The following is a 14770-nucleotide window of genomic DNA, read 5'->3' as shown; positions in this document are numbered from 1 at the left end:
TGAACCAACCGCGGCTAATGGAAACAGATCAATCAGTGCCTGGATCCAGTTGGACCTGGTCCGGATGCACAGTACTTTTGGACCGTGTTTAGCACTAAAAATAGAAATTGGACAGGGAAAGCCCAACTTGTGAATGTCAACAGACAGGTATCAACCCTATATTATATGCATGATGCACCCAATTACGATAAGTCAGCCTGGTCCGAACCAAGCTTGGTCCAGATCTGAAACATTCCAAAAAACTGGCATCCTTTCATAATCTTAGGGCTGACTTCTACTCAGCCAACCTAGCATGGACCTAGTGGCCCAACTAAGAACATCAGGCAAGCCCATCCAAGCCAAACCTGACCGAGCTAAACTGACCTATAAAAGAACCATTTAACTCGCAGCAGGGACTAATTATCAAAATCAAATTTTCAATAGACACTGCCTGAGAATCACATTAAAGCTCTGACTTGAGATTTTAAGGAATAAAAGGTAAAAAGTGGGCAGTATCCAACAAGGAAAGCACCTTATTCTCTTTGGGATTTTATATCCTCAAAACTTTGATTACAACCAATAATGTTCTCAAAGCCTTTTTTTCATTGTTCAATTTTATTTCCCTGCTATACATAATATGAACAAAAAGTTCAACTGATGATAAATGCTTGCATGATATTGCCGGCATCCAATTGTAATCTTAATCCCATTTACATGGGGATGGAAAATATATGTATTACTGCTTAATGTGCAGTTTGGCTTAAGCGGCCTTATATGAATCCCGGTACATATAAGAATATTGTTACATCAAATCTTAGAGGCATCACATGTGAGTCTGCTCAAAGCAATGGCAGTCTTTGAACCCGATTGGCGGTCCAACTGTTTGCAGATGAATTCTCCGGCAGAGATCAGCTTACCTAAGTCCACGTTAGTCCTTACCCCAAGCCCATGCAGTAGGTATACAACATCTTCAGTAGCCACATTACCAGAGGCTCCCTTAGCATACGGGCAACCTCCAAGCCCAGCAACAGATGCGTCCACAGTGCTGATCCCCATCTGTTCGAGGGAAGAATGAGGTGGGAAAAGATGAAATAGCAAAAAGCATTAATAAGATCTTAATAGCAAGGGAAGTCTTGTACTACCTGGAGGGATACCAGGATATTAGAGAGTGATTGCCCATAAGTGTCATGGAAATGGACGGCAAGCTTGTCTGCAGGGACAACAGCCATCACAGCTTCCAACATTGGAACGACTGTACCTGAAGCCACAGAAAAAAACGTTATGTGATTACCCAATAAGCTGATATAAATCTCCAATAGACTCAGCATGGCTCAAGCTTAATCAAATTCAGCAGTCCAAGGACTAAAGTGACAAGATGCACATCGATGACTTAAACTTCTTATGGAGACAAGAGGCATGTATTGCATCTAAGCGTATAGCGCTCAACTGGGTTGATGGTTTCGGACACAAGCACACAGAGCATGGATCCTGTCCAAGTCTTTCAACTTGTCCATGGTTTTTATCATCGTAGGATGGAGAGGTATAGTTCATAATAGATGAACAAAAAGTTTGATTGTCCAAAGAAGCTAAATATGCAATTAGGGAAAAAAAACAAGCTTAAATAATAGAACATGATAATCAGTTTTTACATCATGTGCATGCAAAAACGTGCGCTGGACCACTATGTCCTTTGCTTTTAGCTAACAAATTAGTTTCATCCAATAGCTAAAATACTGACAACACGCATGGAATGTGAATAACATGGTTTCTTGTCCTCAAACAAACTGTTAACCCAAAGGATCTTCTAACATCCATAATACAACTATCAACATGGGTTTGCCATTGCTCAAGACTACATCAGACCCAAGGAAACTCAAGATCACAAATGGTTACTAGTGCTGCCAACAAATAATATCTCAACACTGCTAGAAACCAACCAAGCATGCAGATGAAGACACGTGAAAACGTGTATGTGTCCACACAGGCTCATGCAAGGAGTTGAATACATGGAAAAACAAGTACGATCATAGTGACTCAAGACTAAAAATGGATAGGTTTCAATGCTAAAAGTAAAAACTAATACAAACAAAAACCTATAGCCATACCAAAAGTTGATTCTCCTCATTACATTTGCATGTATGCACATAACTAGAAAAAGGGAAGTAAAAAGCCCTGACCCATGTTCATGGGTGCTCGTGCACATACATGTCTGCATGCATAAAGCACATGAAGCAGTTTAAAAACAATCGTTATGAGAGCATACCAGGAGTACCAACACCAATGGTATCACCAAGAGAGATCTCAAAGCAACCCATATCATAAAGTTCCTTCGCCACATATGCCACTTTAGATGGAGGGACATATCCTTCAACAGGGCACCCAACCACACATGACACATAGCTGCAACAGTGAAATATCAGCAATTCATAAGGACTAATTAAAGAAAACAATAAAGCCCACAGTGAGAGTCCAACTTCAAACAGGAGGGTTAAAAAGATGAAAATTTAACATAAAGATAAGTACACGTGCATATCAGCATTTTGTGGAACGAGACAGACAAGACATCCATGCAGTTTGCAAAAGCCACGTGCAAATCTGAAAATAACAGATACCGTACAAGTCTTCAAATTAGCTGAAATATTTATTTGACTTATGCTGGAAGTGTTGAATGAGGTCACAAACCAATTGAAAATATTCATCTTTAGGATGAAACAAAAAAGATTTTGATTATCCCAGAAAAACATGATTGAATGGAACTGATTAAGAAAACATGCAGAAACTTTCAACATGTGTGTGACCTAATATCTTCAAATAGTTTCCTAGGACAGAAAAACTGTGTATCATTTACCAGAGAGAGTTACTTGTAATTCAGGTAGGAATAGACAAGCCGTGTATCATTTACCAGCCACAGGTACTTGTAATTCATGAAGGTTGTCATTCAGTCAGCATGTCCAATATTAAGAGAAAAAGACTGAAACTTCTCCAAAATGCACACAATGCATCCGCTACATCATGTTGCTAGAAATATACTAGAAGCAAGAAAGTTTATTTGAACAATCTGACGCAAATTCAGTAACAGAGAATGGAAGCAATCACTGATAAGATGCTTTCTACATCAAGTGAATTTGCTTCTAGTTATGATAAGAAAAGGATCTCTTGGCAAAATCCAGAATAATGAGTTTAAATATCTAAAGTCATTGAAGCATACCCACGAACAGGAATTGAGATCTTTCTAGCAGCAGCAACAACCTCACGATACCGGGCTAGACTCTCCTCAACACTGCAATTGATATTTGATTTTGAAAATGATTCAGATGCTGCTGCAAAAATGGCAACTTCCTTTGCACCAGCTGCAATAGCAGCTTCGAACCCCTGGAACATGTAATATCCATAATTATTTCCACATGATTCATCCTTGATTTTGGAAACCCCACAAGAAGAAAAATGAAAGAAAAGAATACATGCTAGCTTACTTTGAGATTTGGTGTAAGAACGGGCAATTCCACCCCCTTGATGTCCTTCACAGCATTCATTACATCCTTGGCATCTGCCAGCTGTAATGTAAATACAAAATATTGGAAGCAAAGCTGTTTAGAAATACCACCGAAAACTCTCACTTTTATATCATGTTTTGCCTAGTCTTTGCTTATATCTTAGCCGAAGGTTAAGCACATACCACAAAAAAATCATAAGCAAGCAACTAAAATACTCAAGATCATTTTAATTCCACTAACAAACTAGTTTTAGGCTCTGTTTAGAAAGTGGCAGCTGGGATGGGAGTTTATGCATTTGGTAGATAGATGGTCAAACTACCTTGGTAGTAGGTGCTTGGAAACTGGTAGCTGGGATGGAAGTTTATGCATTTGGGAGAGGAAGTGAGACTTCGCCCCTTTATATTTGCACTAAAGAGCAGATTTGGACCTACCACTTCTCCAAAAACATAAACTCCCTGGGACTATCAGTTTTGAGAATCAAACACCGTATCTGTTCAGGCATATCATTATAGCCATTGAAATTTTGTTGATCCTACAGCTAGGGGTGGCAAAATCTGACACGACCCGCCAACCCGCTTCTTAGCTGGGTTCGGGTTTGGCTTAAACGGGTTCGTGTCGTAAACGGGTCGACCCGCCTAACCCGTTTATTAAACGGGTCGGATTCATGTTAGGGGTATGCCAACCTGCCAACCCGTTTGACCCGTTTAATAAACGGGTTAGGCGGGCGGGTCAACCCGTTTACACGAACCCGCAACCCGTTTACTGCTGTTAAGGTGAGGTCTTCGATTGCCCCAAAAGAGAAAGATGGAAAACCCTCTAAGAGAGGGAGAAAATCAGAAAACAGGGATAGGCGCAGTGTCGGGGTCTGGCGTGTCAAGGGTGGTTAAATCCCTCGACAGAAATCATTGTTTGGCTGAATCTGCCAGAGTTCCTACTCACGCGAGAAAAAAAAAACTTTTTTTGGTTTACCTTAACCCTAACACGGTGTAGGAGGCTCGATCGCTCCCTATCAGTTGCGGGAGAGCATCATCCCTACCACCGGAGGTTGAGCATCACCAGACTTGGTGCTCCGACTTGTAACTCGTCAGCGAAAGAGAGAGCTGGAAAAAGAGGGTTTGTCAGAGGAAGGATAACCGAAAGAGAGGAGGAACAGCCAGCAGACGCGCCATGCCCGTCAATGCCTAATAGAGGGGACATCATCCTCCTCAAAGCGCAGGTGAATGCCACCTCCAACAGAATCACTGGCCGGGATCACCGGCAATGAAGCTCAGATGCCAGAGTGGGGAGGGGAGACCGATCAAAGAGAAGAGAGAGGGGGCGACAGGGTCAGTGATTAGGGTTTTTGTTCATCGGTTTTGAGAAAGAGGGGCCGAGAACCCGAACCCGTCAACCTGCAACCCACAACCCATGTTATCGTGTTATCGGGTTGACCCGTTTAATAAACGGGTCGTCGTGTCGTGTAATCGTGTTGGGTCGACCCGACCCGTCTATTAAACGGGTTAATCGTGTCGGGTCGGGTTACCCGTTTAATAAATGGGTCGTGTTCATGTTCGCCACAACGGACCCGTTTAATAAACGAGTCGGGTTCGTGTAATGGTGTTCTGACCCGCCGACCCGACACAATTGCCACCCCTACCTACAGCAATATCAGGTGATTTCTTTCCATTTATATTTGCTAGATTTTTCCAGTGGCTACAGGTTCTCCAAAGGCACCATCAATAGATTTCAATTGTCCACAAATGAAGTTAAACTAGATTCCAATACGTCTAACAGAATAATCAAAAAATAGCAAAAAACATTGGTCTCCACATTATCTCAGCAGCGCAATTTCTAGGGTTATCATAGGATTCTCTATAAGCGTGCATGGATACTGCAGCTGAGAATTCTCACAATTTCCTTGTTTGGAAGTGAAGTGGGAATTAGAAAATGTATAAAAGTCAAATCCAAGAAAAAGGACAGACAACCTTTTTTTGGAGATTGGTCATAGGTAATAGATGAAGAAAGGTGGTTCTCTCAAGTACATTAGTATAATTAAAGATATGTATGAAGGAGTAGTAACCAAAAGGTTGTACTTATGGAGGGGTGACAACCAATTTTCCTATAACGGTTGGGTTACATCAAGGAAGCCCTTTCCTATTTGCTATAGTGATGGATGAGCTTACGAGATAAATTCAAGAAAATGTGTTGCGGTTTATATTGTTTGCTGATGATATTGTTTTGATTGATGAGTCTAGAGCTGAGGTTAATGCTAAGCTAGAATTATGGAGACAGACATTAGAAGCAAGAGGTTTTAAGTTGAATAAGAGTAAGACAAAATATATGGAATGTCGGTTTAGTAAGCAACGAAGTAGTGATGGGAGTGTAGTGAAGCTTGGTGAGCAAGAAATACCGGTGGATGATTGTTTCAAATATTTGGGATCTATCATTCAAAAGTATGGAGAAATTGATGGAGATGTAAATCATAGGATAAAGGTTGGGTGGATGAAATGGAAAAGTGCAACTGGAGTGTTGTGCGATCGTAGAATGCCATTGCGGTTGAAGGAAAAGTTTTGTAGGACGACTATTAGGCCTGTTTTACTATATGGTACGGAATGTTGGGCTGCCAAGAGACATCATATTCAAAAAATGAGTGTAGCTGAGATGTGTATGCTTAGATGGATGTGTGGAAATACAATAAAAGATAAGATTCGGAACGAGGAGATATGTAAGAAGCTAGGAGTTGCACCCATTGAAAATAAGATGAGAGAGAAACGTTTACGGTGGTTTGGACATATTCGGCGAAGGCCTAATGATGCTCCAGTTAGAAGGATGGAGAAATGGGAAAATATATTAGTTAAAAGAGGTCGGGGTAGGCCTAGGAAGACATGGATGGAGATGATAGGAAAGGATATGAATGCTTTGAACCTCACCAAGGACATGGCATTGGATAGAAATGATTGGAGGAGAAGGATTCATGTGGAAGACCCAGAATAAATTTTTTTTTTGGTTCATATCGTCGACCCCAATTGTTTTGGGATAAAGGCGTAGCTGTTGTTGTTGGTCACAGGTAATAGAATTGCAAAAATAAGAAAGCAGGGACCCACAAGCACCTGTTCCCATGTTTTCCATTTTCTAGGAATCCTCATTAATGGAGGTTCCTATTTACACCCAATTTCCCAATAAACCTGTTAGGATCCTGGTGGTTTAAGGGCTTGACTTTATGCACCTTAATCACCCAAGGGCCTTTTAGTGTATTAGTTAGGCACCTAACATTTGATATTAAAGCAGCCATCACGTCTCGAGTTTGATTCCGAGATGAGGCACTGGGAAAAGGGCTACCTGGACCAAAGTGAGAATTGCCAAAGATGGAAAGGGCAACCTGGAGTTTAGGTCAAAGTGAGAAGCACACTAGGGCGGGATGTCGAGGATGTTGTCTGCGGAGTGTGGTGGATTTGTTAGGATTCTAGTAGTTTAAGGGCTTGACTTTATGCACCTTAATCACCCCTAAGGCCTTGTTGTGTATTGGTTAGGCACCTAACACAACCTCTTATCTAAATGTGCTCTAAATTATGGAATTATTGGTGTTTAAAAATGCAAAAATACAAAAGTGAACAAAAATAAGAAAAGAATTAATTTTAGTTATTTTCCAAAAACGTAAAGAAGAGTAGTGTTTTTAATATAGAAAAAATAAGAAAAACATGTTTAAAATGTAAAGAAATGAAAGCAAAACATTCTGAATGATAATCATTTTTAAATTACCAATATTTTGAAATATCATGATACTTTCTTTTTTTAATATTTTTTACATTATATCATGCTTTTTTCAAGATATCAGCATCATCAATGACATTGAATTAAACATATAGACGATTAACAAAGAAAAGGCTTTTCAGGGGCCTAAATCTATGTGATGATCTAAGACAAGATGCTTTCTGCGAATAGCTACATATAGAAGCTGAGGCAGAAGAAACTAAAGATAATTGGCTCCAAGGCCAAGCTGAAGTCTGATTCTTGATTTCCAAAGAGCTCTAACATCAAATCATGCTGTCATAGTAAAAGTACGATTCATATCCAAGAAGCTATGTTTCATGAGTCAAACCAAACACATGGTGACTCAGCAAACATTATCATGCTAGCATCTTCTGTGCCAAGAACAAAGAAATAGCTCAAAAAGTTGCAATTGTTCCCACTATTTTCAACTAGCTATTTCATGTATTTACTAAACATGGACACCATAAGAATCAAACATACCATACTCATTATTAAATTTAATCTTTGTGAAAGATAACCATCATTTCTGATATTTGTTCATTATTCTTAAAATACCATTTTTTCTGCTATTTGATCATCAATTGCTAGAAATTTGTTAGTAACAGAAGGCATGGAGAGATTCAACGATATAATAGAAGGCCACAAGCAAGACAGGTGTCAAGATGATGTACCTGTGGTACCCATTTTGGTGAGACAAAGCTTGTAGCTTCAACAACTGGCAGACCAGATGAAACGAGTCTCTGAATTAGTTCAATCTTTACATCTGTAGGGACAATATTCTTCTCGTTTTGCAGACCATCTCTTGGCCCAACCTCCACAATCTTTACAAAATTAGGTATATCCCTGAGAAACTGTGTGCCAGATAAAATTGACCACTGTAAGATAATATTAAAAAAAATGAAATAAAACTTACCACATCAAAATAATACAAATACCCAATCCCTCAAATATGTTAGAGAAAAGAATATGCAGTCACATGATTAGCCCATTCAACGAATCCACGGGCCCTGATATGCTTTATGGCCAAAACATACAAGAGAAAGATCAAGCAGCATTTTTTATGAGTACATCTCATGCACAAAGCAAATGCAAGAGGTGCATAAGCTTAACCTTAAATGCAAGGAGCTTCTGACAAAGCATTTCACACAAAGAAACCTGAAAGGTTGTTTATTTAGAGGTAATATTCAAATATATAATATAAGTAGATATGTGCATGATCATCACAAGAACCTCCGAAAACCTGGTGGATTTCCCAACATAATCTATTAGAAGTTAAACATAATATCTAAGAGTAAATTATAATAATTATAACAGACTAACCCAATAAGTTTTCAGTATTGTCATAGATATCCGCACCACAATATAAGGAAAGATTGAAAGCAGAAAATTGTAATATGTTCAGCAAGTCAATAATTGAATAAATATTGCAATATTATCACTGTATCTTCAAAACTTAGTTTTTCATATTTTCAATACGATTTTTCTTATTCATTATTTTTATATTTTTAAAAATTGTTCTGCTATAGCTTTACATTTTTTGCAAAAAAAATACTAAAACCTAATATTTTCTTATTGTTTATTATTTTTTTAATTTCTATAATTTTTATTTGTTAAATGCCAAGGTTTTCCTTAGCAGCATTATATGAAAACGATGCAGCAATTAATGCACAAATATGAAGTTTTTAAGTATGTGCATACAAATCTTGCTACAGAATATTCTCTAGGGGTTTTCTTATAAGATATTAAATTGTTTGGCTTTTATTGCACAAACTCAACAAAAAATTAAAGATAATCAACATATATCGTAAAGATTGTAGTGAAAATGACAAGATATTAATATGAGATTTTCAGATCTCCCAGTGTGATCAAAATCTGGGGAAATCCCAAAGAAATATTATTTTGAACTTTCTCAGTGACAAAATCTACAGAAATTCAAAATATTGGAGATACGCATTATCACATTGTGTATTGGACATTTTTTCGTATAAAATCCAGGTTGAAACTACAGATTAGATGTAACCATCATAGAAAGAAAGCACTCGACTACAGATTTAAGCAGCAATAAAGAAAAGACAAAAGAAAAACAAAAGGTAGCATGGTCAAGAATCTTTTAGACGGAACAAGCATGGATTGAAACAAAGAGACATGGATCAAACCCTGTTGTTCCATTAGTTGTTGGTGACATTACGATGACGAAATGGCCCTAGCCACATACTTATATTGAGAGAACGAAAATCACTGAATGCCTTGCTATCACTAATTAATGAAAACTTTACTGTCGTTTTCAATAATTTAGAAAAGAAGAGGACTTGAAAAGGTAGTTTTTTTCTGGAAAAACTTAGATATAGCCTGCATCATTTTTTTGTCTCAGACGCTGTACATTAATAGCCATAGATGGAAGACTGAAATGAGACAATGATGAAAAGGATTAGATACAAGTTCCCTCATGCATTCTCACTTCCCAATCTTATCTTTTGAAACTTATTTGTGCTGATGGTTAGCTACAGAAAGTTAAAATATAAGTTCCAAGATCACTCTCGGACTATGATATGCTTCAATCAGTGTATCGTCTTTGACTAACAGAAAATAAGCTTCATGGCAAAAGGAAGAAAAATGATAGAATCTGAAAGCACCTTATTTGCTAGACATCTTACACCACCGTCACTGCCTTGGGAACTGTAGCAATGGTTGTCAAGAAACAATGAGCCACAGCCACCATCAAAGGTCATCCGGTTTCTCCTACAAAGACCTGAGGTACGAATATCCAAAGGGTCTCCTCTGAACATGCCCCTTGTTTGTTTCCTCGATGGCAATGTCCCTCTGACATATTGTTCACTGTAGAGAAAAAAATAAGTGAACTGAAGTTTTCAAACAGCAGCTCCAACACCCAATAGAGACAAGGGGTTAAAAAACAGAATTGCACCAGATGCAAAAATAATACCTTACAATATCATTACAGAACAATTTTTTATTAGTGACAAAGTTTTTATATTAGCTAAAATACTAATTAACTTTGAAGAGTTTATCCTCCCTCCACAATACAACACATGCTTTGAATGGCCTCCAAATTCTAAACTATAAATCTGTACTTGTATCTAATAATTAGTTGAGATATAGAATTTATTCTGACTTGACTTGAATCTGGCTTATATGTAACCTATTTTCGGCCCTAGAAGGATCAGTGACGATTGCACCAATAGCTACATGACCGTGTGAGTGCATTGACAGATATTGAAACAACTTTATCATGTTGGCACACATCATACATAACCATGTAAATGGTCAACCAAACCAACATGCATCATTAGTCCATAAACAAAGTGGCATGAAATGTAGAGAGGAATGCAGCATAGATGCAAGCTAATATCAATTGAAATATAGGCAAAAGTATTGAAAGGAAAAAGTATTTTTTCTGTGTCAAAAACATTTAAAAGGTGAACAACTTCATTAGTTAATATTAAACTACAAATGCATGACTACACATAAGTATTTAGTACCATGTTTACAAGAGCAAATATTATTGCACATACTTTTCCTCAAAAGCTCCAAAAAAACTTGAGGGATAAGTATATGATAAGAATATAAGGAATAACAAGAAAACCTACAGTGATGAGCATTATTTGCTTATATAATAATTATATGGTTGCACAGGCATGTAAGAGAAAAAGGTCCCATGATTTCTACTGCTACATGTAAAGTGTAGAGCCTTTCCAAAAGTTCTCTTCATCTTTTTTCATGGAATACCCCTGACATTGTCAACATGGCAGTACACCAGTCTTTGCTCAACTTTCAAAATTGGTTATGTTCACCAAATCATTGCAAAAATTTATTGTAGTTTAACTAATATGCGCAATAGTTGCTAAATGCATAAGCTCCTCCTTAATTAGACAACTTATTTGTGTGTGTGTGTGTAAATCAATGTCAAAGGTAGCATAATGGTAAGCTGTTTTGCCATGCGCATGCAGTAGGCCATTCGAACATTTAGTTAGAATCATAGTCACCTATATTGTTCAAGGTAATATCTCGAGGAGGATTTTTCTCAGAGAGATTTTCAAAAACTGGTTTTTCTTGGAAAAATCGCAGGAGTTTTAAAAATTAAAAAATATATAAAAAATAATATCGCTGATATCAGTGACTATGGGTAGAATGTGTCAGGCTTTCAGGATGACGAAGGACTGCATTGACAAGTTACACAAGTGTATTGTGCAAAACAATGCAAATACAAGAGAAGAAAAATTCAGGAGGCTACCGGATTGCCACCCAATATACACAAATTGCATTTGTCTTCTATGTTTTTTTATGAATACAAGAGCAAAGTGAACTATAACAAAAACAAACAGTCAGCATATGCAAGATTTCATGACATCAAAAAATAAAATTTTAATATAAAAGAAAAAATATATTTGATATCCGTTTGCCAAATATGAATCTTTCATCATTCACTGTACAATTTGCTTAAACAATCCAGAATTATAGAAAAAAGATATCAAGAAATAGAAAGCTAGTTAATCCAGAGGATTTGAAGATGAACATCAACAAACCATGATGCAATAAAAAAATGCAACAAACTGCAAATATATCCTGAGAATGAACACAAGACAGCTTCAGAAAAAGGAAGAGTACTTTCAGAATGTATTTACTTGCAACTGTTAGAAGAACTGCAACTCCTCCCTTCAGCCAAGAAATTTCCTAAATCTCCTTCGTCAACCCTCGGCCTGCGAGAACTAGAAACAAAGGAATGCAGCCTACCAACAATCCTCAAGTTGGGCAACTCCTCAAGACCAAGAGGTTCCTCTAAGCTCGACATAGTTGGGCCAAAAGACAAAACTATAAGTGAATTAAATGCTCGTGATAAGCTTAAGCTACACCACGACCTCTTATTCAGAGACTTCAATGCTAACATCAGAGAAAAATAATGGATCACAAGTATGTGCCACCTAATAAGAATGGCTTTTCCCTCTTGTACCAAGAGAACATGTGCCTGTATTGTATTACAAAGAAATTATATGAATATAAGATAAATTAATAGCTCATATCATTAATGCCAAGCTAAAGATTTCAAATGCACTTCATGTATCAACTGAAGATTAAATACAAGAAACTCATGAAATATGCTAAAGAAAAACTGTTAGACATTTTTTATGCACAAAACAATTATCTGCATAAGGGTAACAATCCGATGAAAACCACAAGCAACAGATCCAACTTAGAAACAATTTCATGAAGAATCTATGATTCGTAAAAGTCAGATAGTTAAGAGGTTTTAGACTTTAATTATTGAACAAAGAAATAGCTAAATTTCAAGGATTAACTATCATATCATCAAAGTCTAAAGAGTTGGAGACACATTTTCAAAATTGTGAAACTAAAAGTGTTAAATTCTATAATACATACATACACATATACATATGTATCCATACATACATAGGTGCATGCATACATACATATACATAAATATGTTGCGCATGTGTATATGAAATAAAAGCTATATTTTCATTAAAGAAATAGGGTAACATGCTATATTTACATTACATTCTTTTATAGAATGTATATATTTATATATGCATGTGAACACGCACAAGACACATGCATATATGAATATATACAACTTGTGTGTGTGCATGCATGTGTACATTGGTGATGACCTGCTAGGGGCTTGAATTCGTTCTATATAACAATGACCACAACGCTCTAAAGGATTTTCTCACAATGAATGATCCTTTCAGAATATAAAGTAGAAAATGGAATCACATCAAGAGATCAAATTTATACCAGCACTTGCTGTCCCTGCTAGAGGGTTGAACCATGTTGAGATAGATCTCCATCATTCCACAAAATCATATAAACATTCATCAACTATTTGGTGGCTAACATGCATAGGAATTAGATAGCTTAGGATTTGGCAAAGAGTTGTTTCCACATTATTGTTTATTAATGCTGCCAGTGTACCTAGTTCTTCCACACTAAGTTCATTCACCAAAAGATTCTTGCACACTAAGTTCATTCAATGTAACAATATCAGTTATGCTTATGCATCTCCCACTGAACCCCAATACATTTTGTAGATTTCTCAGTACATCAATCTAGGAAAGTAAATGACCTAACAGTTGATTGCAGCAGCACCCACTATGAATTACCATCTTTGGCAACAGCGCTTGAGTGCTACCTCAAAGCTGTGATACCAAATCATACATTTGTTTAGTTGGTCCGTGAGTTAAAACCTTCTAGCCTGCCATCTCAACTCCTGCTTCTACCATCATGACACAGACTCGGTAAAAACCAAATGCAATATCAGAGAATTATTGCAGTTCAACCATAGTTACTCCCCCTAAAAGCATTGAACCCTAACCTTTTCTATACGGGACACAAATACACCAGTTCTCCACAAGCTACCATACTCCCCCATCAATCACCAACCTCTACTTCTACTCTCTTTCTAAACTATTTGAATCTAACTGAAACCCCATCATGCATAGAAAAACAAGGAATACGTCTCATCTACAATTAGAAAGCGCAAATGAAAAACAACCAATCTAATTTAATGAAATAAGGAAGAATTTTTTCTCTTTCCCGTGAATATAACAAGTATTCAAGACCAAAAGAGTCCAAGAAATTCACATAATCAACAAACCGAACAACACATAAAAGAAGTTCTTGATAAAATATCACAAAGAATTAAACAAAATCAATAAAACCCTAAAAACCAATGAAACCCATACTCAATTCCACGTGAAACCAGACGTCCTCAATAAGAACTCAGCAAAAAATCCATCAAAAACAACCAAAAGACACAGAATTTCAATAAAAGAATGCTTAATTCGGTATCTGGAGACCCAATCGAACTATAGCAAACAAGAAAATAGGTAAACCCGAAATTTGGAATTCAGGAGGAAATTAGAACCAACCAACTATGTCGGGAGCCAAGAAACCATGAACGGTACGATGGCAATTGATTCTAACAAACCAATACAGAAATTTTATCGAGAAAAAGAGGAGGGATGAGAAGAAAAGGGGGACCCAAATCAGGGTCCCCGAAAGGGCAAAAACTAGGGTTTTCTGAGCGATGGGGGAGAGAGTTGGGTGATGAATGCGAGGGGTCGGTTCGCACGCGTTCCTTAGGTAGAACTGTGCGTCTCTCTCTCTCTCTCTCTCTCTCTCTCTCTCTCTCTCTCTCCGCCTAACACACGCCATTCACTCGGCTCGGCTTGGCCCGGAATGGCGTGGCTCGGGTGTTTGGTTACGATGGTTGAGACTTTTTTTCTGGGGGATAGTCCAAGGGAATCCCCTTCCCCTCCTCCATCACCCGTTGGCCTTCGCTAGGTAAAACTAAGGATGGCAACGGACCCGAACCAAACCTTATAGGGTCCCAATATAGAAGACTCGATTTAGACTCAGATTCGGAACCCAAGGTCGGATTAATACATGGACTCAGGTATAGTTTGTAAAATTTTATACCAGACCCAGGCCCAGGCCTGACCCGAGTTCTGATTAAGACTAAAAAAATTTTAATATAAAAATGATAAAAAATATGGTTTTACTGGGTCTAC

The 14770-nt window shown here is 37.5% G+C and overlaps 1 protein-coding gene across 2 annotated transcripts; it reads right to left on the bottom strand.

Moving 5' to 3' along the window:
* Nucleotides 1-677: 677 nt before the first annotated feature.
* On the bottom strand, nucleotides 678-14361 carry LOC149819699 (uncharacterized). 2 transcript variants are annotated; one of them, XM_089982950.1, is made up of 9 exons: nucleotides 14129-14361; nucleotides 11864-12204; nucleotides 9857-10058; nucleotides 7895-8074; nucleotides 3453-3533; nucleotides 3188-3351; nucleotides 2243-2379; nucleotides 1122-1237; nucleotides 678-1035 (listed from the first exon to the last, which is right to left on the bottom strand). In XM_089982950.1, exons 2-9 carry the CDS (start codon nucleotides 12124-12126, stop codon nucleotides 787-789), a joined length of 1392 nt encoding a protein of 463 aa, XP_089839076.1. In that variant the 5' UTR covers nucleotides 12127-12204; nucleotides 14129-14361; the 3' UTR covers nucleotides 678-786. The 2 variants fall into 2 exon arrangements, with proteins under 2 accessions (XP_089839076.1, XP_089839075.1); XM_089982949.1 differs by having other exon boundaries at nucleotides 13943-14333.
* Nucleotides 14362-14770: the final 409 nt, after the last annotated feature.

This window comes from Nuphar pumila, chromosome 12, assembly GCF_984573655.1.
Source record: "Nuphar pumila chromosome 12, dmNupPumi1.hap1.1, whole genome shotgun sequence".
NCBI lineage: Eukaryota > Viridiplantae > Streptophyta > Magnoliopsida > Nymphaeales > Nymphaeaceae > Nuphar > Nuphar pumila.
This window is presented reverse-complemented; position numbering and strand designations above follow the sequence as displayed.

Coding starts and splice junctions, on each gene's coding strand:
- LOC149819699 (XM_089982950.1), bottom strand. CDS start 12,126: ATGTTAGCATTGAAGTCTCTGAATAAGAGGTCGTGGTGTAGCTTAAGC. Junction 3,534..7,894: donor CACCAAAATGGGTACCACAG/GTACATCATCTT, acceptor TTTACATTACAG/CTGGCAGATGCCAAGGATGT. Junction 1,036..1,121: donor ATATCCTGGTATCCCTCCAG/GTAGTACAAGAC, acceptor TCCCTCGAACAG/ATGGGGATCAGCACTGTGGA.